This window comes from Pantherophis guttatus, chromosome 14 (assembly GCF_059756535.1).
Source record: "Pantherophis guttatus breed Tessera chromosome 14, ASM5975653v1, whole genome shotgun sequence".
Taxonomy (NCBI): domain Eukaryota; kingdom Metazoa; phylum Chordata; class Lepidosauria; order Squamata; family Colubridae; genus Pantherophis; species Pantherophis guttatus.
The window spans coordinates 14,190,694-14,215,600 of NC_142076.1; the positions used below are offsets into that span (position 1 = coordinate 14,190,694).

The 24,907-nt window shown below is 42.9% G+C and overlaps 1 protein-coding gene across 1 annotated transcript in view; it reads right to left on the reverse strand.

Moving 5' to 3' along the window:
• The window catches only part of PDXDC1 (pyridoxal dependent decarboxylase domain containing 1), a 42,217-nt gene that overhangs the window by 16,919 nt on the left and 391 nt on the right, over positions 1-24,907 (reverse strand). Inside the window, exons 2-12 of the mRNA XM_034430234.3 lie at positions 16,550-16,623; positions 13,854-13,919; positions 12,325-12,408; positions 10,195-10,341; positions 9,153-9,342; positions 7,727-7,795; positions 7,147-7,225; positions 5,199-5,283; positions 4,169-4,217; positions 2,749-2,850; positions 1,024-1,149 (exon numbers count right to left, since the gene is read on the reverse strand). Coding sequence (XP_034286125.2) covers positions 1,024-1,149; positions 2,749-2,850; positions 4,169-4,217; positions 5,199-5,283; positions 7,147-7,225; positions 7,727-7,795; positions 9,153-9,342; positions 10,195-10,341; positions 12,325-12,408; positions 13,854-13,919; positions 16,550-16,623 — 1,071 coding nt within the window. The remainder of the gene's footprint in view (positions 1-1,023; positions 1,150-2,748; positions 2,851-4,168; positions 4,218-5,198; positions 5,284-7,146; positions 7,226-7,726; positions 7,796-9,152; positions 9,343-10,194; positions 10,342-12,324; positions 12,409-13,853; positions 13,920-16,549; positions 16,624-24,907) is intronic.

Here is a 24,907-nt window from a genome sequence, read left to right on the forward strand (position 1 = left end):
CCCTCTCTAAACGGTTTACAAAGTCAGCCTCTTGCCCTCAACAATTTGGGTCCTCATTTTATCGACCTCAGAAGGATGGAAGGCTGAGGCAACCTTGAGCCGGTCAAGACTGAACTCCTGGCTGTGAGCAGACAATGCTGCATTCTAACTACTGCGCAGGAAGGAAGGAAGGAAGGAAGGAAGGAAGGAAGGAAGGAAGGAAGGAAGGAAGGAAGGAAGGAAGGAAGGAAGGAAGGATAAGGATAGGGATAAGGATAAGGATAATTTTATTTCTAAGGAAGGAAGGAAGGAAGGAAGGAAGGAAGGAAGGAAGGAAGGAAGGAAGGAAGGAAGGAGAAAACGAGCAATAGCACTTAAGACTTATATACCGCTTCACAGGGTTTTACGGCCCTCTCTAAATGGTTTACAAAGTCAGCCTCTTGCCCTCAACAATTTGGGTCCTCATTTTATCGACCTCAGAAGGATGGAAAGCTGAGTCAACTCTGAGCCGGTCAGGATCGAACTGCTAGCAGTTGGCAGAATTAGCCTGCAATACTGCAATACTAACTAACCACTCTGCCACCACGGTGCTTGGGTATCAGGTGGTCTACATTTACATAAAATGTTAAACGATGCATTCCAATCAAACTGTGATATTGAGATACACTAACCTTTCGAAGTCCAAAAATGCTTTCGCATGATTTTACTATTCTCAAATTTGGCAAACTTCCAAGATGTCTGGACTTCAACTCCCAGAATTCCCCAGCCAGCTTTAGAGCGTCAACAACGTTGTTTCTCAACTTTGGCAACTTGGCACAATACGTGGATTTCAACTCCCAGCTGGCTGTGGAATTCTGGGAGTTGAAGTCCAGACATATTCAAATTGTCAAGGTTGAGAAACACTGTTTTTTGGACACTCCGCTTTCTCTCCCACTTTTGGAAGAGAAGGAACAAGGTTTTTTTGTGCCCATAAATCCGAGGTTCCCAGGTTCTGAGAAGGAATCAAATCAAGAGACAAAACTCAAACCAGTTTGAGCTTCTTACCAGCTGGGAGGCATGTTTAATCCTTTGCACGATTCCATCATGGCCAAGATACTGCAAGGAGAGCCAAAGGGACAAAGCACGCAGTTTCTCTACCACCTGGCTGGAGGTCAGGCCTGCTGCTAATGACTGCAAGAAATCCAAGAAAGAAGTACTGTATTTTTCGGAATATAAGATGCTCCGGAGTATAAGATGCACCTTAGTTTTGGGGGAGGAAAATAAGAGAAAAAAAAAAATTCTACCAGCATCCATCGGTATTTATCTGGCTAGTGTCCTGTCAGTGTGTGAGACTGTTTGGAAACTGAAACAGTTATTTACCGTGTGAACAACAAGGAAGGAGACAGCAAGGAGCCTGGGCGTGGTTTAGATCAATTGTTCTAAAGCTGCATGTTGAGCTGATCTATGAAACTAAAACTGAAACTGAAACTCCTCTCCTCTGCTTGTGTTTTGCTTGCTGCTGCAAACTCTGACAGTCCTTGCAGCAAATAGCAAACAGCCAGGTCAGCTTCAGCACATTATTGCAGCTAATTCAGCACGAGCAGCTGATTGGCGGGTGGATTGGTTTCCCGGAATACCCCCAATCAGCTGTTTCAGGCTGCAGGGACTGCCATAGACCATCACCTCCTCCATGCCTCGTGTTTTTGGCTACATTTGGTGTATAAGACGCAGCCAAATTTTCACCCTTTTAGGGGAGAAAAAGTCTTATACTCCGAAAAATAAGGTAAACACCAGATGTATTTTCCTCCTCTTGTTTTGTCTTATTTTCCTCTGCTCACCTTGAAAACTCAGTACAGATTAGAGGAGCAGGGGAACCAAAAACAGAAATGCCCAGCTGAAGCCAACATGAATACCTCAAGAGATCTTCTCCTACTATTTAAATCATTGAAACTCAAGATTTAAAAGACTGGTCTTCTAGACCTCAAATTCACACCCGATGGAGTATCAAAGAGAAAGAAAAAAAATGCATTTAATTTTTTTAAAAAATCTGTAATTCCCCTCCTAAAGCGAAGCCCACAGGGCAGGTAGAACTTCAGAAGATCAAATCTCTGCCACTTTACTGCACATCTTAAGAATCATCCATAGTCAAGTCAGAAGGATTGGGACATCACATTAAGTTCCAGTTAAGCTGATTTATTGTTCATGCAATAATATTGTTCAATATTCAATATTGTTCACCCAATAATTTAGACAACTAATGGCCAGCATTAAATTGATGCTAGGTAAGAGTCAATGGAACTCAGGAGGATCTGGGCTTAGACCATTTGTGGGAACGTAACGATTCTAGGCCGATTGCTCTCTTGACACCGCCCCCCAGGCTCTGCCTGTCCTTCTCCTACATTCAGCAAAATGAGCTCGTCCATCTCATGTTGTGTTTGGCCATCTTTCCCTCCCCTTTTAGAGCCTCTTCCAAAAAGTGGATAAAGTTTTTATGAAGTGGTCTGCTCCACGATATAACTACAGGGCTGAATTTGGCTCGAGCGGGACCGTACAGTGCATATTCTCAACACAGACAAATCCAGAGTCCAAAAATCCTCAACCCCCGTTTAAAAACAAAAAAATAAATAAATCATGAAGCAGATGATGCGTCTCCCCAAGGAATCACGAGCGATTGACTCCTTGAGCGTTGATCGCCTACAATTTACTGCTGTCAATCATGAGCTGCAGAGAGCTTCAAGGCTGCCTTCTCCTGCCACTTGACCTCCACTGCATCATGGACCAGCCACCTACCAATGAAGGATCCTCCTGTCTATAGAGAGTCACTGCAGGCACCGCTGGAAGACCCAACCAGGGTCCGAGCGTCAGTGTCATGCTGTCACATTTGGTTGCGGCCTACAGAAAAAGAAGGCGGGGTTAGGGAACCGGGAATGCAGAGGGTTTTTTTTTTTCAACGCATTTGAAAAAACGAGAGATGGGGCCTCTTTAATGAGACATTAATAATTTTAATTGATAATTAATTGTAATTAATTTTAATGATATTTTAATAATTGAAATTAATAATTAATTGTAAATAATTTTAATGAGACATTAATTATTGTAATTGATAATTAATAGGGACGCGGTGGTTCAGTGGCTTAGGACGCTGAGCTTGTCGATTGAAAGGTCGGCAGTTCAGCGGTTCGAATCCCTAGCGCCGCATAAGGAGACAAGCTCCCGTGACTTGTCCCAGCTTCTGCCAACCTAGCGGTTCGAAAGCAGGTAAAAAATGCAAGTAGAAAAATAGGGACCACCTTTGGTGGGAAGGTCACAGCGTTCCGTGTGCCTTTGGCGTTGAGTCATGCTGGCCAAATGACCACGGAGACGTCTTCGGGCAGTGCTGGCTCTTCGGCTTTGAAACGGAGATGAGCACCGCCCCCTAGAGTCGGGAATGACCAGCACATATGTGCGAGAGGAACCTTTCCCTTTCCCTTTAGTGAGACATGGCTGAATCCAGAGAGGATGAAAAACTGATCCAAAATGGCTCACCAGGATTTAAAAAAATAAAATAAAAATAGGAAAGAGCAATAGGTGAAAAAAATTTGCTCAGATGCAACGACAGACAGTGGTTCGCCTGCCAGCCAAGCTTAAAACGTGATCTGTTGGATGAATACTAGCAGATAACCACATTTTTTTATAAAGTGCAGGTGAAAATAATCCTCCTTCAGGGCATGTTAAGAGCCCAAAAGGCGCATGGTTATTTTTCATCTTAAAGTATAGACCAAACCTTAAACACTCAAAGAGCCATTTGGACCCGTTTCCCACAGAAAAGAAAACACCGGGAGCCACAAAAACCCTTCCCGTGCCTGACTATTTCTTGAGCGGCTACAAAATTAGCATATGTAATTGAATTAAACGTTCTGTTTTCTTCTGAAACTTTTCTTTTCTTGGATTTATCCACAGTTGGCCTCCCGGGGGTTGAAAAGCTCAATAAATTGTATGCCGGCGGGCGTCACACATTGGCGGTTGTGACACATATTTTGAGCCGCAGTAGAGGGGTGAAAGAGCCACATGCGGCTCCAGAGCCGCAGGTTGCTAACCCCTGGTATAGACAATAGTGAAAGCAAATTAAACCATTTATACATAGCGCCTTTCTGCTTTTAGGAAGCACATGTATTGCTTTTGCATAAAGAGAACCACAAGCTAATAAGCAAGAGCAACGGTCCCAACATACCATTATGGAAGAAGAGACGTAACCCAACGCCAGAGTCGCCAGATTCACCCTGAAACAAACAAAACAAACAAATCCTTTCAGCAGGCTGACTATAACACCTTAAATATATAAATTTAATTATAAATAAATGATAAATAAAATCACCACCTTTGATTTCTATTACATTTTAAACCAACCAACAAATAAATACAATTTATAATAGGTAAGTCAGTTTGGTCTGGGTGGTAAAAGCACCAGGCTAGAAACTGGGAGACTGAGAGTTCTAGTTCTGCCTTAGGCATGAAAGCCAGTGGGGGTGACTTTGGGCCAATCACTAGGAGAATGGGAGTTCTAGTCCCGCCTTTGGCATGAAAGCCAGTGGGGGTGACTTTGGGCCAATCGCCAGGAGACTGTGAGTTCTAGTCCCGTATTAGGCATGAAAGCCAGTGGGGGTGACTTTGGACCAATTGCCAGGAGAGTGGGAGTTCTAGTCCCGCCTTAGGCATGAAAGCCAGTTGCGTGATTTTGGGCCAATCACAAGGAGACTTTGAGTTCTAGTCCCACCTTTGGCATGAAAGCCAGATGGGTGACTTTGGGCCAATCACCAGGAGACTGACTGGGAGTTCTAGTCCGGCCTTAGCCATGAAAGTCAACCGGGTGACTTTGGGCCAATCGCCAGGAGACTGGGAGTTCTAGTCCCACCTTTGGCTATGAAAGCCAGCTGGGTAGCCCAATGGGAGAAGAGGAGGTTTAGTATTAAGGTCCCTCTCCAGAACTCCAGCATTCTAAGTAGGCCATTTTTAAAATATATCTGTGTTCAGCGTAATGAAATAGAACGAGGATCCAGCCGGCCGCAATCTGTCACTATTATAAATTGCCACCGTCAGGAGTGCCTCTCTCCATGCCCTTTCCCGTCCAGCATTCTGTATCATTTTGACAGCTGCCCCGATAACCTTTTCAATCTGCATGGCGCTTCTCTGCCTACTAGCGGTGCCCTTCTCGCCTTCGCTTGATTTAACATTTCATCTAAAACGCGGGTTTTCTAACGTACCCTTCGACATGGAGCCACATGCCGTGTTCCTCGCAGAGTTCCCTCAGTCGACTGAGCTTGTCTGTGTGCCCTGCCCCCGGGGTGCCTGCACGGAGAGGAAACAGACAACGGGAGGCTAAGAAGACAGAGCGATTAAGACAGAGAGGAACAACCACAAAGCACTTCTAATGTTTCGGAACACAGGCCCTCCCATCTCTCCCGGTCAACCCTTCTCCTTCCCCATGGGAATTGCTCTCCCCTAATTGTTTCCTAGTTAGTATTTCTTCCCCTCTCGTTCCTCAAGGCCATCCGCTCATTCCATCACAGTAGAGAAAGGAGCGATGCACCAACGATACCAATTATTTCATACTGCACACCAGTGGTAGGTTCCTCCCGGTTCGGTCAAGCCGGTAGCGGTGACGATATGACATCACCGAACCGGTTCTTCCCCCCCCCGCCCTCCTCCCCACCCACGTTATTCTTACCTTTTATTTGGTCCCACCCCCAATCTATTGCTGCCTCCTGAGTCCCAGCTAATGACTAGAGGGGAAAAAACTGTTTAAACTCTTGCCGCAGGGCTTCAAAGGTTTCTGATCAGTGTTAAAAGCAAACAAATGAGTCGGGTCGTAAGTACGAGGACTGGTCGTAAGTGCGAGGACCTTCCAGAAATGACTCTGGCCAGCTAGCCACGTCCACCTAGTCACATGACCTCCAAGCCACACCCACAAAATAAGCCACGCCCACAGAACCGGTAGTAAAAAAATTTAGAACCCACCCCTGCTGCACACACACAAACACAGACTCACATCATCCTCCTCTTAACGACCACATAATCCCTTGCGGGGTGGAGTTTGAGCAGCTGAATGGAGCTGAGTGTTTCCTGGCCGGATGCCCTTCCTGTCGCCAATGTGGAGTTATATTCAGCAGATATACCGTACTTTTCGGAGTATAAGACGCACTTCCCCCCCCCCACCAATAAAAGAGGGTGGTAATGTTAGTGCGTCTTATATACCGAATACAACCATTTTTGGTTCTCGAAAACCCCATCCCGTGCGTCCTGTTTTTGCCAAAAACAGGCCCCGTTTTTCGCAAAAACAGGGCATGCAGAGGGTTTGGGAGGCCTGCAGAGTGCTCCTGGGGGCTGGGGAGGGCAAAAACGTGATGCGTGGGGGGTTTGGGAGGCCAAAAAAGGACAATTTTTTCACGAAAACGGGCACGTTTTTTGCAAATACGGGACACACAGAGGGTTTAGGAGGCCTGCAGAGTGCTCCTGGGAGCCGGGGAGGGCAAAATCTTTTTTTTTTCTTGATTACCTCTTCGAAATCTTGATGCGTCTTATACTTCGATATGTCTTATAGTTCGAAAAATACAGTATTCTCAACGTGCCCAGAGAGAGAAATATCTGCCTCTACTTGGGATCGAACTCACAGCCTCCTGATTGTGAGGCGAGAGCTCCACCTCTAGGCCACCGCACCGCTCAAACACAGACTCGCATGCACACACACACACAAAACCTCATCACATTTTCTGATGGGTGGAAGTAGACTCGCTTTCCCGTATGGGCCACTCGGAAGCGTCTTCTTGCAAAATGCCTCCTTGTACTCTGTCTCAACTTCGCTCCGTTCCTCGCTTTGCTTCCTCCATGACTTACTAACATTTGTTACGGGACAAAACCCAAGTGGTGAAATCTGAGCCGGTTTGCTACCGGTTCGCTGGCCGTGTACGCGCACCAAATGGAGGCTTGGGAAGGTAAGTAGAACAGCGAGGGGGGAAAGGAATCAGCTGTGCTGCGTGATTTAACTTCGCTAGAAAGCAGGATTGCTTGCTTTCTAGCAAAGCTAAACCGCACCGCACAGCTGATCATCGGAAACCAGCTTTTTAAACTACCGGTTCACCCGAAGAACCGGTAGTTTGCAGAAAAAAAACAAACAGCTTGTTTACATTTGCTAAAAAAAAAAAAAACACCCACCAGCATTGGCCACCAGTAATATAGGCAGCTTTCCAGATTCCAGGTCCTCCTTGATCAGTCTGTCCAACAAAGCGACATCCTATCGCCGAGCGAAATAAAGGAGAAAAAAATAAAAGGGAATAACATGAAGAAAGCATAAAAATAGGCGACGCTAGACTTACTCTTTTCTGTTTTTGTAATAATAATAAAAGGGAAGCGGTGGCTCAGTGGCTAAGACGCTGAGCTTGTCGATCGAAAGGTCAGCAGTTCAGCAGTTCGAATCCCTAGTGCCGCGTAACGGGGTGAGCTCCCGCGACTTGTCTCAGCTCCTGCCAACCTAGCAGTTCGAAAGCAGGTAAAAAAATGCAAGTAGAAAAATAGGGACCACCTTTGGTGGGAAGGGAACAGCGTTCCTTGGGCCTTTGGCGTTGAGTCATGCCGACCACATGACCACAGAGACGTCTTCGGACAGTGCTGGCTCTTTGGCTTTGAAACAGAGATGAGCATCGCCCCCTAGAGTCAGGAACGACTAGCACATATGCCCGAAGGGAACCTTTACCTTTACCTAATAATAATTTTTTAAAAAGTAAACAAACCTTACCATTTGATGCTGGGAGCCAAACATCGTGTTACACGGCACTCGGCACATGGAGGAAAGAGGTAAGCCAAGCTGCAGAAAGAGATACAAAATCCAGGGTGGTCCTTGACTTATGGCCGGTTGCTTAGCAACCATTCAAAGTTACTATGGACCCCCTCCCCACAATTATACTGATTATATAATAATTTTCCTTTGGGCCACAGTAAAAAAATAATTATGATTTACGAACAGCTTACGGGAGGTCTGTACAGCTGTATTGAAGAGGTTCAGAATATTTCAAAGAGGTTAGTTTTTGGTTTAGTTTAAACTCTCTGCAATGAGCGATAAGTACGAAGGGCATCATCTCAGCGTCAGCCAGGGCATTGACCATTTCCATCTCTTTGGTTGTAGCCTACCGTGATTTTAAACTAAAACACTTCACTCGTAAGAGGATTACAGGTACAACTGATTAAGAGAGCCAGTTTGCGCTAGTGGGTAAGGCACTGGGCTAGAAAGCAAGACACCAGGAGTTCTAGTCCTGCCCTTAGGCATGAAAGCCAGCTGGGTGACTTTGGGCCAATGGCCAGGAGACTGGGAGTTCTAGTCCCGCTTTGGGCATGAAAGCCAGCTGGGTGACTTTGGGCCAATGGCCAGAGGCTGTGAATTCTAGTCCCACCTTAGCCATGAAAGTCAACTGGGTGGCTTTTGACCAATCACTAGGAGACTGGGAGTTCTAGTCCCGCCTTTGGCATGAAAGCCAGCTGGGTGGCTTTCGACCAATCACTAGGAGACTGGGAGTTCTAGTCCCGCCTTTGGCATGAAAGCCAGCTGGGTGACTTTGGTCCAATTGTCAGGAGACTGGGAGTTCTAGTCCCGCCTTTGGCATGAAAGCCAGCTGGGTGACTTTGGGCCAATCGCCAGGAGACTGGGAGTTCTAGTCCCGCCTTTGGCATGAAAGCCAGCTGGGTGACTTTGGGCCAATCGCCAGGAGACTGGGAGTTCTAGTCCCGCCTTTGGCATGAAAGCCAGCTGGGTGACTTTGGGCCAATCGCCAGGAGACTGGGAGTTCTAGTCCCGCCTTTGGCATGAAAGCCAGCTGGGTGACTTTGGGCCAATCGCCAGGAGACTGGGAGTTCTAGTCCCGCCTTTGGCATGAAAGCCAGCTGGGTGACTTTGGTCCAATCGCCAGGAGACTGGGAGTTCTAGTCCCATTTTACCTATGAAAGCCATCTAGGTGACTTAGACCAGTCATTCTCTATTAGCCCAACTTATCTCACAGGGTTGTTGTAGAGAAAACAGGAGGAAGGAAAAGTATTAGATAATCAGGGTAGAATATAAACAAACCGACCAATGAAATTAACAGACGTTTACTGAATTATACGATGGCAGCAAACGAAGAGGTGTAACAATGATTTTGCAGCCCAAAAACCCTGCACCCCTTTCAACTTACGTGACTACAGAGGAATTGGCTCAAGCCGGTTCGTGCTGCAGCACTGATGTACACCATCGGCTGCTTGTTATATAAGGCATTAAAGCCTTCGGTGGCATAATCTTCATAGCGGGAGTGAATCACCAGCTTGCAGACTTTCAAAAGCCCCTCGCGATCATCTTCATGGTAGTAGGCTGACCCATTTTCAAACCTGTTTTAAGAGCAATGATGCATTAAACGTTGAGCATCTTGGAAAGGGTGCCAGCTCGCCTGCTTCACGTTAAGCGTAAGCAATTATTCCCAGCGATCCTTCTGAAAAATCTTTTCAGAATCCTTCTGAAAAAGCTTATAATTAACATGGCTAAAAGACACAGAAATAGGGGCTATAGACATGCAGAATGAGATGCCATCAAAGCGGATCGCCAACTGAACGTACTGCTTATTAACTGACAATAAGGAGCACACTGGCTCAGCGGCTTAATCACGCTGGAGATGGTCTCAGCTCCGCCGGTTTGAGTCCTAGCACTATCTGGCAGGGTGAGCTCCCATCACTTGCCTCAGCTCAAAAGCATGTTCTATGCGAGTATATAAATAGGTACCACTTCGGTGGGGAGACGGCCCTTTGAAGCCCCGCGGCAAGAGTTTAAACAGTTTTTTTTCCTTCTAGCCGATCAGCTGGGACTCGGGAGGCAGCGAATAGATTGGGGGCGGGGCCAAATAAAAGGTAAGAATAATGGGGGCGGGGGGACGGGAGGGCCCAGTTCTCGAACAAAGAGAACCGGTTTGGTGACGTCATATCGTCACCACTACCGACTCGGCCAAACCGGGCCGAACCGGGAGGAACCCATCACTGTGCGGCCCTCAATGGAATTGTGTTTGACACCCCAGCCATAGGATAATAATAATAATAATAATAATAATAATAATAATAATAATAATAATAATAATAATGACAGTAAAAGTAGCCTTTTGTTTTCCTAATTGGCTTCTGAATGTTTAGATTAAATGGGACTTTCTTTCATGATAAAGGGCACACTCAAAAGTATTAGCAACACAAGGGTACCTGAAGAGCCTGCAAAGCCAGAGAGTTGTGTCAGAAAGGATTTTGGTGGTAAGTTTTCTCAGTCTGTCTCTGTCCAGGATGGAAATATAAGCTGCCAAGCTGTGTCCTAAGAGAGCCATGTGTCCCTGTTCCCCCACATTCTGTAGCCTGAAAATTGGGGGGGGGGAGAGAGAGAGAGATAGATAGAGAGAGAGAGAGAGGCCATGACACAAATCACACTTCTCTTTGTAGACTGAGAAAAGCCTTTCCTAATATATCAAAAAACGATCAAGGGGCATTTTACTGGATGTATTATAATTAAGCGGTATTTATTTTCGGTCGGAAAGAGTGATTAGACAGCTGTTCGAGCTGGTGTTGGCTTAAGATCCAGTTAAAATCCAATCCACTGTATGTTGTAGATTGGATTTTAACCTGATTTTTGAGCCATTATTGGCTTGATGGTTTCCCTCCTCTGGTGGCTCCTAAAGGTCATATTAACAGGGAAATATAATAAAAAAAAAATTCAGTACTTAATGCTACATGTAATAACAGCGGCTAGAATTATGTATGCACAAAACTGGAAAAATGGAAATATGCCCACAGAGGAAATGGTAATAAAGAAAATATGAGATTGCGCCGAAATGGACAGGTTGACGATGGAAATTAAAGACAAAGGAGAAACAGAATATTATTCAATCTGGGACATATGCTATAATTGGTTAGATAGTAGATGCCAAGATTAGAAAATCAATTATATTTGGCTGTACACCGCCCTGAGTCCTTCGGGAGAAGGGCGGTATATAAATTTAAATAAACAAACAAACAATGATGAAAGACAATCAATGAACCAGAAATAAATACAAGTATAATGATAGATAGGAGAATACTTATTGTAAGCAATACTATGGCAAGACTATACAATACAAAAGTGTAAATTAAAAGACATGGAATGATAAATATATAGAGATCTACGTTAGAATCATGGAAACGATAGATATAAACATGATACTGTCTAAATAAGAGTTAAATGGTCGTAACTAAGAGATATAATAGTATGTATATTGTAAAAAATTGCTCATATAACCAGTATATCATTGTTGCAAAGTTGAAACTGTGATTAAAAAACAAAGAAAAATGTACAATAAAAATATTACCAAAAAATAATAATAAAATAAAATATCAAGGTAAAAAAAAAAGATCTTTTTTTTCCAAGAGAACACTTGATTATAGACTTCAGTTTCTCTGTCACCTGGAAATGTCACCCTTCAAACTTTTTCTGGCTAGTTTTTCCACTTCCTTAAATTGCTTCCTTAATAGTTAATTTTTTTATGTTTACAAAGGTCATCAACATTGCCTACCATTAATTTTTTTTTCCTGAGAAGCAGGAAATCAAACCTGTAGATCAGAAAGCAGGAGCTTCCACCAATTTGACATCACTTTAATCTTCTGAATGATGCTGGAGTTCCTCCCATCCACCCAAGGCATAAGAATATTTGCAAAACCTGATTTCCTTAGATTTTGCTTTAAGCATGCTTTTTTAGGGAATATTTTAAAAAGAGCAAGGTACTAGGTATATTATATGTTTAGAGAGAATCTGAAAGATAATGACTTTGGGTCCTAAAAAGCATGAGCAAAACTCATCCTTCTGTAAGAGAAGAAGAGATACAACCTGGGAGGCGGAGTCAAGAAAGTACTCAGCCTAGAATCATTACGTGTCCACAAATGGTATTTATTTATTTATTTTATTTTATTTCTATACTGCCCTTCTCCTGCGGGATTCAGGGCGGTGTACAGCCAAGATAAAACATAGCATATAAAATTTAAAAAACACTTTAAAAAACAATTAAATAATTTTGGCCCAAGTTTAAAACAACCCAATTAAAACCAAATTCAATTAAAAACTGAGAGGATGGGATCAAGCCAGCCCGGCTAGATGGAGGTTTGGTATAAATCCAATCTCTATTGAATTCTGCTGACTCTTGTTTAGCAGTAATTTAGGGTTGACTCTTCATTGACTAGATTCTTGTGTACAGAATGCTCTCGTGAGCAATGCATCTTAAGTAGAACTTAATGTGTGGTCCTGATTCTTTGGGCCGGACACCTCCAGCCCTTTCCACAACCTCGACAGATCTCTATTCAACAAAGAGTTACCGATAAGACTGTAGTGATTCTTCTTCTTCATCGCCGTGCATTAGAGTCTGAACCAGCTGGAGAATGCTCACCATGTCCTGTCCGCTGGAGGGAAGGAGAGAAACACAAATCCATCTTGGTTATGAGGCAGTGGTGAAATCTAAAATTTGTTTCTACCGATTCTGTGGGCGTGGCTTGGTGGTGGTGGTGGGTAATGTGACTGGGTGGGCGTGGCCAATTTCCCCCCCTTTTAAAACCATCTTTTCTACAACCTCTTCGGCGAAGAGGTTGTAAAAAAATGCTTTCAAAAGGCTCTGACGATCCCAGCTGAGTTACCTGATCGGCAGAGGGTTTTTTTTTCTTTTAAAAGCCTCTGCCGATCAGGCAACTCAGCTTGGATCGCCAGAGGCATTTAAAAGAAAAAAAAGCCTCTGCCGATCAGGCAACTCAGCTGGGATCGTCAGAGGTATTTAAAAGAAAAAAAAACCTCTGCCAATCAGGCAACTCAGCTTGGATCGTCAGAGGCATTTAAAAGAAAAAAAAAGCCTCTGCCGATCAGGCAACTCAGCTGGGATCGTCAGAGGCATTTAAAAGAAAAAAAAAACCTCTGCCGATCAGGCAACTCAGCTGGGATCATCAGCTGACAATCCCTTTGATGATCCCAGCTGAGCTGCGCGATCATCAGAGGCTTTTTTTTTTTTTTACTTTTAAAAGCATTTTTTCGGCGGAAGAGGTTGTAGAAAAAATGCTTTTAAAAATTAAAAGAAAAAGCCTCTGATGATCGTGCGGCTCAGCTGGGCATTGGGGGGGGCAGGGATTTTTGCTACCGGTTCTCCAAACCACCCTCCATCGCTACCGGATCGGGCAATCCGGTCCAAACCGGAAGCATTTCACCCATCACAAGGCATTAGATGACTTTAAAGTGGACACGCTTAATATAGGTAAGTCCTCGACTTACAATCATTTGTTTAGTGACTGTTCAAAGTTACGAGGGCACTGTTCTGATACAGCCTTAGCAGAAACAAGAAACAGACTCTTTGTCCATAAAAAAACCCCCTTTATTTATCTCCTGTGAATTAATGGCATTCACGCACCGAAAAGTCCAGGCAATAATCCTGATCTGCTTAACAACCGCGGCAAGTTGAAGTCCACCCATCTGAAAGTTGCTAAGAACCCCTTTATGAGGGAGATGGGCGGCTAAGAAGTTTGATATAGAAAATGAAATAAAATAAATGAAGACGGAGAAACGCCGATTTAGACGGTTGTATGGAGCACGGAATTGGAGTCAGTTGCCCCGATGGCCTCTTCAGCTTTACACAAACCAATGATCCATTTGCCCCAATGTTAGCAACAATCACACATCGCATTGATGACAATTATTGTGGCTATCAGTTACCAACATCACGTGATTTGGCAAACGAATTCAGATTATTCTCTTCCCCCCCAGCTCCAATTCCCCAAAATCAAAATACCCAAGTTATTAGTTGGGTGGGTGGGGGGAAAACCCAATATAAACAGAGAGGAAAAACTCCTAATTCTGGGTCATTTACCTGCCTTGAAGCGGCCCAGGAATATCCTTTCTTGTGTAGTTCTTTTCATTTTCTTCTTCAACTTTCCTAATTTTAACACAAAACAGCAGGAATTGGTGACAGGTTGGGCAATATATATTTTCTGCTACAGCTGGATTTCGTTCCAAAGAGCCACATTGGATTAGCTACATGGCTGGCAGAAGGCTAAATCTGATCCCTTTTAATGAAATGACAGGTTAAAAAAAAAATTTCCACGCCAAAACAACATTCGTCGGGCACTGTTATTTATTTATTTGTCCCATTGCGCGCTGCCCTAATCAAAGGATGACTCATCTGTCTTATCAAAAGCAAAGCAGATCCCGTCAATTCATAAGAGGAAATGTCATCCTGACCTCTGAATATCTTTTGTGCTTTCTTTTAAAATCAGCTTTGCATAATTTTCACAGGAACACGTAAAACCAAAATTATCCTTTTTTTTCTCTCTCTCTCTCCCTACAATAGGCCAGGCAAGAAAAAAAAATCTGTATATGAATAAGGAAGTATCTATCATATGCCATCGGCTGTTTAAACTTTAAACTCTAAGCGTGTTTAAACTCTAAGCGTGACTGCTTAGCTGTGGTGATGTAACTTAGGCTGACGTCATTAACCTAGTTCGCTGGGTGAGAAGACACGTTGCAGCCTCCGTCACTAGAGAAGTTGGATTCACACATCATGCTAGAATAAATTCTAGGGGGACTGGTTGGTGGGTTACTGCGTTGGGTGAACATAGTTTAACATTTACTTTTCAAAAAAGCTAAGTTTGGTGCAACTGCCAAGGGACATCCTTAGCCACTCAGAATTGCTTCAAGAGTGAGATGGGCGGCATATAATTAGAAAGAAAGAAAGAAAGAAAGAAAGAAAGAAAGAAAGAAAGAAAGAAAGAAAGAAAGAAAGAAAGAAAGAAAGAAAGAAAGAAAGAAAGAAAGAAAGAAAGAAAGAAAGAAAGAAAGAAAGAGGAAGGAAGGAAAAAAGAAAGAAAGAAAGAGGGAGGGGGAGGGAGGGAGGAAGGAAGAAAGGAAGAAAAAGAAGAAAGAAAGAAGGAAGGAAGGAAGGAAGGAAAGAAGAAAAAAGAAAGAAGGAAGGAAAGAAGGAAGGAAGAAAAACAAAAAAGAAAAAGGAAGGAAGGAAGGAAGGAAGGAAGGAAGGAAGGAAGGAAGGAAAGAAGAAAGGAAGGAAGAAAGAATCCTTAATATTACATTTAGCTTTGGCCCAGAATTAGAACCACAGAGGTTTTATCTTGTCTTATCTGCATGGCTCCAGATGTAAATTTCATATTTTGGCCAGCTCCAATCACATTTCATTAAGATGAGGAGGAAGAGTTGGTCAATTCTGTCCTTTCTTCATCACAATCACTTTCCACAAGCAGGAAAACAGGATTCCTCCTGTTACTTGCTCTGGCCTTTCAGTCAATTTTCATATTTTTTTAAAAAAACCACAGGGCTCTTAGTTATCTCTCCTACCTGTCCATCTCCACGTTTAACTGCATCTTGATAAGAATTATTTAGAGGTGGGGGAAGACAGCCACCCCTCAATAAACTGTGGTTCATTATCAATACACTCAATAAACAATAACAAACTCTGGTTTATTATTTTCCTGGGCTCGCAGATGGGGACTTCAGCCAAGAAATTAAAAGATGCTTACTCCTGGGAAGGAAAGCTATGGCAAATCTAGATGGCTTACTAAAAAGCACCCGGCCAACAAAAGTGAGTATAGTCAAGGCGATGGTTTTCCCAGTTGCAATGGATGGCTGTGAAAGTTGGACCATAAGGAAGGCTGAGCGCCAAAGAATGGAGGCCTTTGAACTCTGGTGCTGGAGAAGACTCCTGCGAGTCCCTTGGACTGCAAGGCGATCAAACTGGTCAGTCCTAGAGGAGACCAACTTTGACTGCTCTTTAGAAGCCCAGATCCTGAAGAGGAAACTCAAATTCTTTGGCCACCTAAATGAGAAGGAAGGACTCCCTGGAGAAGAGCCTAATGCTGGGAACGATGGAGGGCAAAAGAAGAAGGGGACGGCAGAGAACAAGGTGGCTGGATGGAGTCACTGAAGCAGTCGGTGTGAGCTTAAATGGACTCTGGGGGATGGTAGAGGACAGGAAGGCCTGAAGGAACGTTGTCCATGGGGTCGCGATGAGTCGGACACGAGTTCACAACTAACAGCAAGTTTATTATTGTCTTTTGGCTTCTAGCTTGGGGTTAAATGAGCCCTGCCAATCAGAAGCAGGGTGCAGTTTGGCTATGTCAGACTGATGTCAGATGATTAAAAGGCCTAGAGACTAAACCATATGAAGAATAGCTGCAGGATTTGGGTTTGGCTAATCTAAAGAAAAGAAGGACTAGGTGAGACATGAGAGCAGTATTCCAGTATCTGAGAGGTTGCCACAAAGAGGAGAGGGTCAACTTATTTCCCAGAGCACCAGAAAGCAAGACAAGAAACAATGGATGGAAACTAACCAAGGAGAGAAGCAACCTGGAATTAAGGAGAAACTTCCTAACGGTGAGGACAATTAACAAGGAGAACAGCTTGTCTCCAGAAGTTGTGGATGCTTCATCACTGGAGGTTCTTCCAGTTCTAGTCTGATTGACTGAAGTATATATATTTCACCCAAAACAGGATCTACAAGCACCATTATTAGCAGCAATCCTCTTGAAATTCTGCCAAGGCAAGACTATTAAATACCTTTGATTATCTTCAAGCAGCTTCATGGCCTCATTGAGATTCTTTCCCATTTCTGCTAAGGTAGGGTCAACCATCTGTTATTTAGAAAGAAAAGATGAAAAAAACAAAGTCAATTAGGTGGCAAAGTTCCAATTCTTCTCACGTTCCCAAACCTCATAAATCATAAAAAAAAAAAAAAAGCTGTAATAGCTTCTCTTGAGCCATTTCTGGACTCTTGGGTTGAATGTCACAATCTGCTATAGGCATATTGCTAGCAATGATATTGCTATTGCTATTATGCTATGGCTATTGCCTAATAGCATACTGCTAATGATATTGCTAAGTGCTATTCAGCCCTTAAGACTTATATACCGCTTCGTAGTGCTTTCACAGCCCTCTCTAAGCGGTTTACAGAGTCAGCCTCTTGTCCCTCAACAATCTGGGTCCTCATTTTACCAACCTCGGAAGGATAGCTGGCTGAGCCAACCTTGAGCCAGTCAAGATATTTTAATTATCTGAACTTTTGTATTGTATGTATTTTAATTTTGGCTGTTCACCGCCCTGAGTCCTTTTAGGAGAAGGGCGGTATACAAATTAAATTAATAAAATAAAATAAATAAAATAAGATCGAACTGCTGACAGTGGGCAGAGTCAGCCTGCAATACTGCATTCTAACCACTGTGCACCATGGATGGAGGGTGGTGGAAGGAAGGAAGGGAGGAAGGAAGGAAGCAATAGCAATAGCACTTAAAATTTATATACCGCTTCACAGTGCTTTACAGTCCTCTCTAAGTGGTTTACAGTCAGCCTGTGGCCCTCAACAATCTGGGTCCTCATTTTCTGACCTTGGAAGGATGGAAGGCTGAGTCAACCTTGAGCCGGTCAAGATTGAACTGCTGGCAGTCGTCAGAGTTAGCCTGCAATACTGCATTCTAACCACTGCGCCACCACGGCTCATGATGGGAACTGTAGTCCCATAAGCAGAGGAAGCCATCCTAACGAAAGCTGAATTGAAGAACTGTTTTAAGAAACATATCGGTTTTCTTTTAAAAGTCCTCGCTGTCATTTGGGGGGGCGGTAAAAGTACATTAACTCCAGAGCCACCATGGGAGACACTGTGTTAATGGAAAACTCAGATTAGAGTTATGCTGTCCGTTTTCCACAGTGAATCATCCCCATAGGTTGCCTGGAACTTTCCTCTCTTTTTCAGACTTGCCTTTCAGAGAGTCCACAGAGTTAAAAAAATCTGAGATCGTCTTCATTGAAGAACAGTGTGTAAGGGTTAGGTAACTTCAAATATTTGATTATCCCCATTTTCTTTTTTATTTATGGGGAAATTTGGTGAGATTTAAGAGGTCATCTAGGTATTATCCCCACTTTTTTTTAATTTCTGGGAGAATTTGGTGAGATTAAGGGGTAATCTAGGTATTATCCCCATTTTTTAAAATTTCTGCAGAAATTTGGGGAGATTAAGGAGTAATCTAGGTATTATCCCCATTTTTTAAAATTTCTGCAGAAATTTGGGGAGATTAAGGAGTAATCTAGGTATTTTAAATCTCCCTTTCACCCCTACAAAATCAATCTTGATTTTTTTCCCCCCTTTGATTTTTTGGACAACATGCCATTCAAGTCTTATAACGCATTCCTATTTTATAAGGGAAAACACAGGCATAGAATAATGCATTATTTTAAAAAGCTGATATGTATGAATTTAAGATAAGCTCTAAGTTATAGGAAGAGCTGCAGTTATGTTATTTATAATTGCTGCCTGATCTGAGGATAAAAATAAAGTAATAAGAAATACAGTAGAACAGTGGTTAGTGCAGAGGTGAAATCCAATTTTTTTTTACTACCGGTTCTGTGGGCGTGGCTTGGTGGGCGTGGTGTGGCTTGGTGGGAGTGGCAGGGGAAGGATACTGCAAAATTCCCATTCCCTTCCCACTCCTGGGGGAAGGGTAGTGCAAAATCTCCATTCCCACCGCACTCTGGGACCAGCCAGAGGTGGTATTTGCCGGTTATCCGAACTGCTCAAAATTTCCGCTACCGGTTCTCCGGAACCTGTCAGAACCTGCTGGATTTCACCTCTGGGTTAGTGCTTTAAGGCATCAAGCACACAAGTACATAAATACAACACAAATACCCTGGAAAGGAAGTGGGTTTGTACCCAGCATCACGTCAATAAATCCCCAGCAACAAAACACACACCTAATTATTATGTACAGCTCAGGTTAACAAGGCGATAAATCTTTTTCAAAGTACTTGGAAGGTGACTGGTAATAGCGGCCTTTTCAGAAATATAAGGTGTATCACCATAACATCACTTGGATAAGCAACCAGTGGGTTTCAGAAGATATTGACTTTTAACAAATAATATTTATTTATTTATTTATTATTGCGATTTATATGCCGCCTTTCTCCCTAGGGACTCAAGGCAGCTTACAAAATGACATATTGACTTCAACAAATGATATGAGCATTGCCTCCTAAGGGTAAAAGGTAAAGGTTCCCCTCGCACATACGTGCTAGTCGTTCCTGACTCTAGGGGGCGGTGCTCATCTCCGTTTCAAAGCTTGAAAAGCCAGCGCTGTCCGAAGACGTCTCCGTGGTCGTGTGGCCGGCATGACTCAACGCCAAAGGTGCACGGAACGCTGTTCCCTTCCCACCAAAGGTGGTCCCTATTTTTCTACTTGCATTTTTTACGTGCTTTCGAACTGCTAGGTTGGCAGAAGCTGGGACAAGTAACGGGAGCTCACCCCGTTACGTGGCACTAGGGACTCGAACCGCTGAACTGCCGACCTTTCGACTGACAAGCTCAGCTTCTTGGCCACTGATCCACCGCGTCCCTAATTCCCTCCTTAACCGTGGTATATTTTGTCTGGTTTTTGCAATAATGACCTTTCTGGTTTTATTGGGTGGAAAAGAATTTAGAACACGCTTGGTTTGACAAATTCTGTGTGATGCTTCTTTTAGTAAAATCATGGCTTGCCATCTTGGCTTCGGTTATTATGGGTTGCAAAGCGCACAGGTAGACCATTGCCAAGTCATGTTGAGTGAGATAACAGCATCCTTCTGTAGCAAGTGAAGGAATGAAATAAGCTGATTATGGAAACAGCCTGCCAGGAATATTATACCATGGTTAGCCTAATGGTCCTTCAAGGAAAGAAATTAACATGAATTTATTATATACCAAGAGCCTTGGTAGTACAGTGGTCTAAAGCACCCTGTTATTAACACAGCTGCCTGCAATTACTGCAGGTTCGAATCTTACCAGGCTCAAGGTTGACTCAGCCTTCCATCCTTTCTAAGGTAGGTAAAATGAGGACCCAGATTGTGGGGGCAATAAGCTGACTTTGTATAAATATACAAAAGGATGAAGGCTATTGCTTAACGCATTGTAAGCCGCCCTGAGTCTCCGGAGAAGGGCGGCATATAAATCAAATTAAATAAATAAAAAATAAAAAAATATAGAAGGGACACATTTTAAACTGGGAGGCTTTATCCAAACGTCAGCAGAAATCTCTCTCTCTCTCTCTCTCCCTGTGCTTGACAAACATTGAAAACAATTGCTTACAGACCCCCATTGGGAATAGAGTTTCTAGTAATAATATCTGCAGCCCAGCAGTGTGGATGCAGCTGTGAGATGCCAACCAGCTCTTTCACCTTCCCTTTTTTTTATTTTAAAGGTGGAGCAGACCTTCAGCTCCGACGTTTCAATATATAACAAATAATACAAGGTACCCTTAGGAGTACCCTTAGGGACATGGTGGCTCAGAGGGATGCGGTGGCTCAGTGGCTAAGGCGCTGAGCTTGTCTATCGAAAGGTCGGCAGTTCAGCAGTTCGAATCCCTAGTGCCGCGTAACAGGGTGAGCTCCCGTGACTTGTCCCAGCTTCTGCCAACCTAGCAGTTCGAAAGCACGTAAAAAAATGCAAGTAGAAAAATAGGGACCACCTTTGATGGGAAGGGAACAGCGTTCCGTGCGCCTTTGGTGTTGAGTCGTGCTGGCCACATGACCACGGAGACGTCTTTGGACAGCGCTGGCTCTTCAAGGTTTGAGATGGAGATGAGCACCGCCCGCTAGAGTCAGGAATGACTAGCACATATGTGCGAGGGGAACCTTTACCTTTTTGAGAGGGAATGCCAAGGTATGACAAATAAACTAAATCCAATTTTGATGGAACATGGCAAATAAAGGCATGGGGGAACCTGCCTTTTTCTAAGAAACCGCTGGATAACTTGAGAACTCTGTCACTGCTTTTTAAAATTTAAAAACCGATTTGCTCATGTTATCTCATATTTCCCGTTTTTGTATATTTAATTTCCAGAAAAAAAAATAATTGGGACTCCCAGTTGGGCAAGACTGTCCCGACTGTCCTCAATCAACTGGGCAGGATCATTACATGGATTCAAACTATCTAGGTAGTCACGACCACGATTGAGCCCAATATTTCTGTTGGTAAGCGAGACAGACGTTAAGTGAGTTTTGCCCCATTTGACGGCCTTTTTGCCACAGTTGTTGAGCGAATCACGGCAGTTGATAAGTTAGTAAACCCGGTTGTTAAGTGAACCTGGCTTTCCTCATGGACGTTGCTTGTCAGAAGGTTGCAAAAGGGAATCACGTGATCTCGGGACACGGCCAGGGTCGTAAGTATGAGCCGGTTGGCCAAGCATCTGAATTTCGATCACGTGACCATGGGGATGCTACCAAAGGTTGTAACTGTGAAAAACGGTCCTAAGCCACTTTTTTTCAGTGACGTCGTAACTTTGAGCAGTCACTAAACGAACTGTTGTAAGTCGAGGACTACCTGTACCTTGGCCTTGCGTCCTGAGAAATGCATCCCTTGTTCATCAGTACTGTGAGCCTTGTGGCTTCCCATCCTTCAAGGAAGCCGACCCAAAGTATTGCAATATCTACCGTGTTTCCCCCAAAACAAGACTCGGTCTTATATTATTTTTTGCTCCAAAAGACGCATTAGGGCTTATTCTCCAGTTAGGTCTTACTTTTGGGAAAATACAGTACTAAATGAATCCGTCTGGCTAACAATCTTAACCGGGGCTTATTTTGGGGGTAGGGCTTCTATTACGAGCATCCTGAAAAATCATGCTAGGATTTATTTTCTGGTTGGTTCTTATTTTGGGGGAAATACAGTACTAAATGCCTCCGTCTGCTGACTATCTTAACTGGGGCTTATTTTTGGGGTAGGCTTATATTACGAGCATCCTGAAAAATCATGCTAGGGCTTATTTTCCAGTTGGGTCTTATTTTAGGGGAAACAGAGTATCAAATATTGTGTAGTTTTTCCATCATCAGCTTTTCCCCCCTATCATCAGCAAAGCAAAGTTATGTTCACAGCCACAGCAGCAAAGTAGGGCACCACCAGAGGAAGTAAAAACCCATGCTGACAATGTCATTGAACCTATCAGAAAGAACTTTGGACTCTATAAATGTGAACAAACTGGTTTGAAATCCTGATTCCGGAATCAGAAGTAAACACACATTTGCATGCTCTTCCTTGTTCTCTCAGTATCTTTTATTTTATGGAATAAAAAGACAGTTGCTTTGGGTTTTTGGCTACAGGTAAGAGTTCTTTCATGCCTGTTGAGTGAAAGTCACCAAAATTAACCGAGACTTCAACTCGGGGGAAATAATCTCACACAACATCAGGCGACATCCAATGAAATACCCGACAAAGCAATTTTCACATGATTTATCAGACCCGCCTAATATATTCCAGTTTCTTCGGAACGGAGAATTGAGGTCAAACTTTTGTCAATTCATTGGACCATGTGCTTCCTATCTTATTCACAGGAGCATGAAAATAGCACAAAGAGCTTTTGACACATCGAAAAAAAAAAACCCTGAATAAATTGCTCCCAACATTCATAACACGAGCAATAGATCTTTAAATTGTAGTCAATGCTAACAGGCTAACCAACCGATGCTTAAACGTTCAACGGTATCAGATCAAACTACAATTCCTCTTCCTCGTGCTAGTCATTTATCACTGAGCTCAGAAACATTCATGGCTGCCCTATCAATAAATCTTTGCGTGATTCCCTGGCTAATTTTAGAGGTCCATTTTAGCATCCTTTGAATTAGAGTTACGTGACTGACATTCGTTTCTACATCCAAAGCATGAATGACTAAAGATCCATTCAATCAAAGTGGGTGTTTTTGGTCCCAAATCCTCACGAAATTTAGTTCTCTTAAACGGGAAGAGCATGTTATTTTTTAATCCTCCTTTATTATTTTTTTCATAAATAACTCAAGGTGGCAAGCATACCTAAGATTTCCTCTTCTTATTTTCTCCACAATGAGGAAGCTGTGACATGGGTTGGTCTGAGAGAGGGGGGGAAGGACTGGCCCAAAGTCACCCCTGTTAAGTGCCTGTAAATTATACCTTTCAAAATTTGGTAACTGATATCCTTTTGATCAGTGATCTCAGCACCGAAGTCTGAATCCAGGGGCTTACCTAGGAATCCGTTCTCAAAAGATTAACAGAAAGTAAAAGTCATTGGCTTTCTCTTCCACTGCTGGGATTATATCCATTTCAGGCAAGACTGCAAGGGACTTTATTAAACAAATCTTGACATAACAGGGACATACTTGTCCATGTTTGCCATATACATGGCATTGGATATGTACACGAATGTGTGCCAAGAAAAAGGATCTAAGCTATTCACAGCTGCAGGCCACAAATTTGCTTGTTGGTATAGAATAAAAACAAATACCATCTCCAAATATCTGATTTGCATACGTCGGTTTCCCCCACAATTGGAGCAGTTCACAAATACGGAGATCGCAACTTCCCAAACTTTTGAGAATTCAGAACTGCAGTTCCAGGACAGCTGAAAGGCCCAGAATTAAGGAATCTGGATCTCCCCACTCCTAGCCTGCCACCTCCCCCATTGCACCTCCTGAGAGGGAGGGAGGGACTGGCCCAAAGTCAGCCAATGATCTTATGGGGCTGAGGGGAGACTAGCCTCCGGGTCTCCCCACTGCCTAGCTCCATCCCCACTGAACCATCCTACTGGCTCGCTCTGAATATAGATGCCCTAGTATAAGAACATCATGGAATGAACAGAAATCATTTAAGGTATGAATCTTCTGTCTAATCTATCTATCTTCTTTCTATCATTTATATATCTATCTGTCTATCTTCTTTCTATCTATCTATCTTCTAACTAATCTATCATCTATCTTCAATCTGTATCTATCTATCTTCTATCTATCTATCTATCTATCTATCTATCTATCTATCTATCTATCTTTCTACCTACCTACCTACCTACCTACTGTATCCATCTATTGTATCTCTCTATGGTATCTATCTACCGACCAACCGACCGACCTATTGTATCTCTCTATCTATTGTATCTATCTACAGTATCTATCTATCTATCTATCTATCTATCTATCTATCTATCTATCTATCTATCTATCTATCTATCATCTATCTACCTACCTACCTATTGTATCTCTCTATCTATTGTATCTCTCTATGGTATCTATCTACCGTCCTACCTACCTACCTATTGTATCTCTCTACCTATTGTATCTATCTACGGCATCTATCTATCTATCTATCTATCTATCTATCTATCTATCTATCTATCTATCATCTATCTACCTACCTACCTACCTACCTATTGTATCTCTCTATCTATTGTATCTCTCTATGGTATCTATCTACCGTCCTACCTACCTACCTATTGTATCTCTCTATCTATTGTATCCATCTATGGTATCTATCTATCTATCTATCTATCTATCTATCTATCTATCAATCAATCATCTATCTACCTACCTACCTACCTATTGTATCTCTCTATCTATTGTATCTCTCTATGGTATCTATCTACCGTCCTACCTACCTACCTACCTATTGTATCTCTCTATCTATTGTATCTATCTAACTATCTATCTATCATCTATCTATCTACCTACCCACCTATCATCTATCTATCTATCTATCTATCTATCTATCTATCTATCTATCTATCTATCATCTATCTATCTACCTACCCACCTATCATCTATCTATCTATCTATCTATCTATCTATCTATCTATCTATCTATCTATCTATCATCTATCTACCTACCTACCCACCTACCTGCTTGTATCTTTCTATCTATTGTACCTACCTACCTACCTACGCAATACCTACCTATGCAATGGTAGTGATTTGTGCATTAATCATAGGGATTCTCTATCTGTGCGCCTATATATACATACATACATATATTTTATACCCCTATGATTAATGCACAAATCACTACCATTGCCTCCACCACCAGATCCTCCACGATGCAAATATTGGATCGAGGGAGGAATATAATCCCACAGCCGAGCTGACATCACTACCCTCCCATTATGA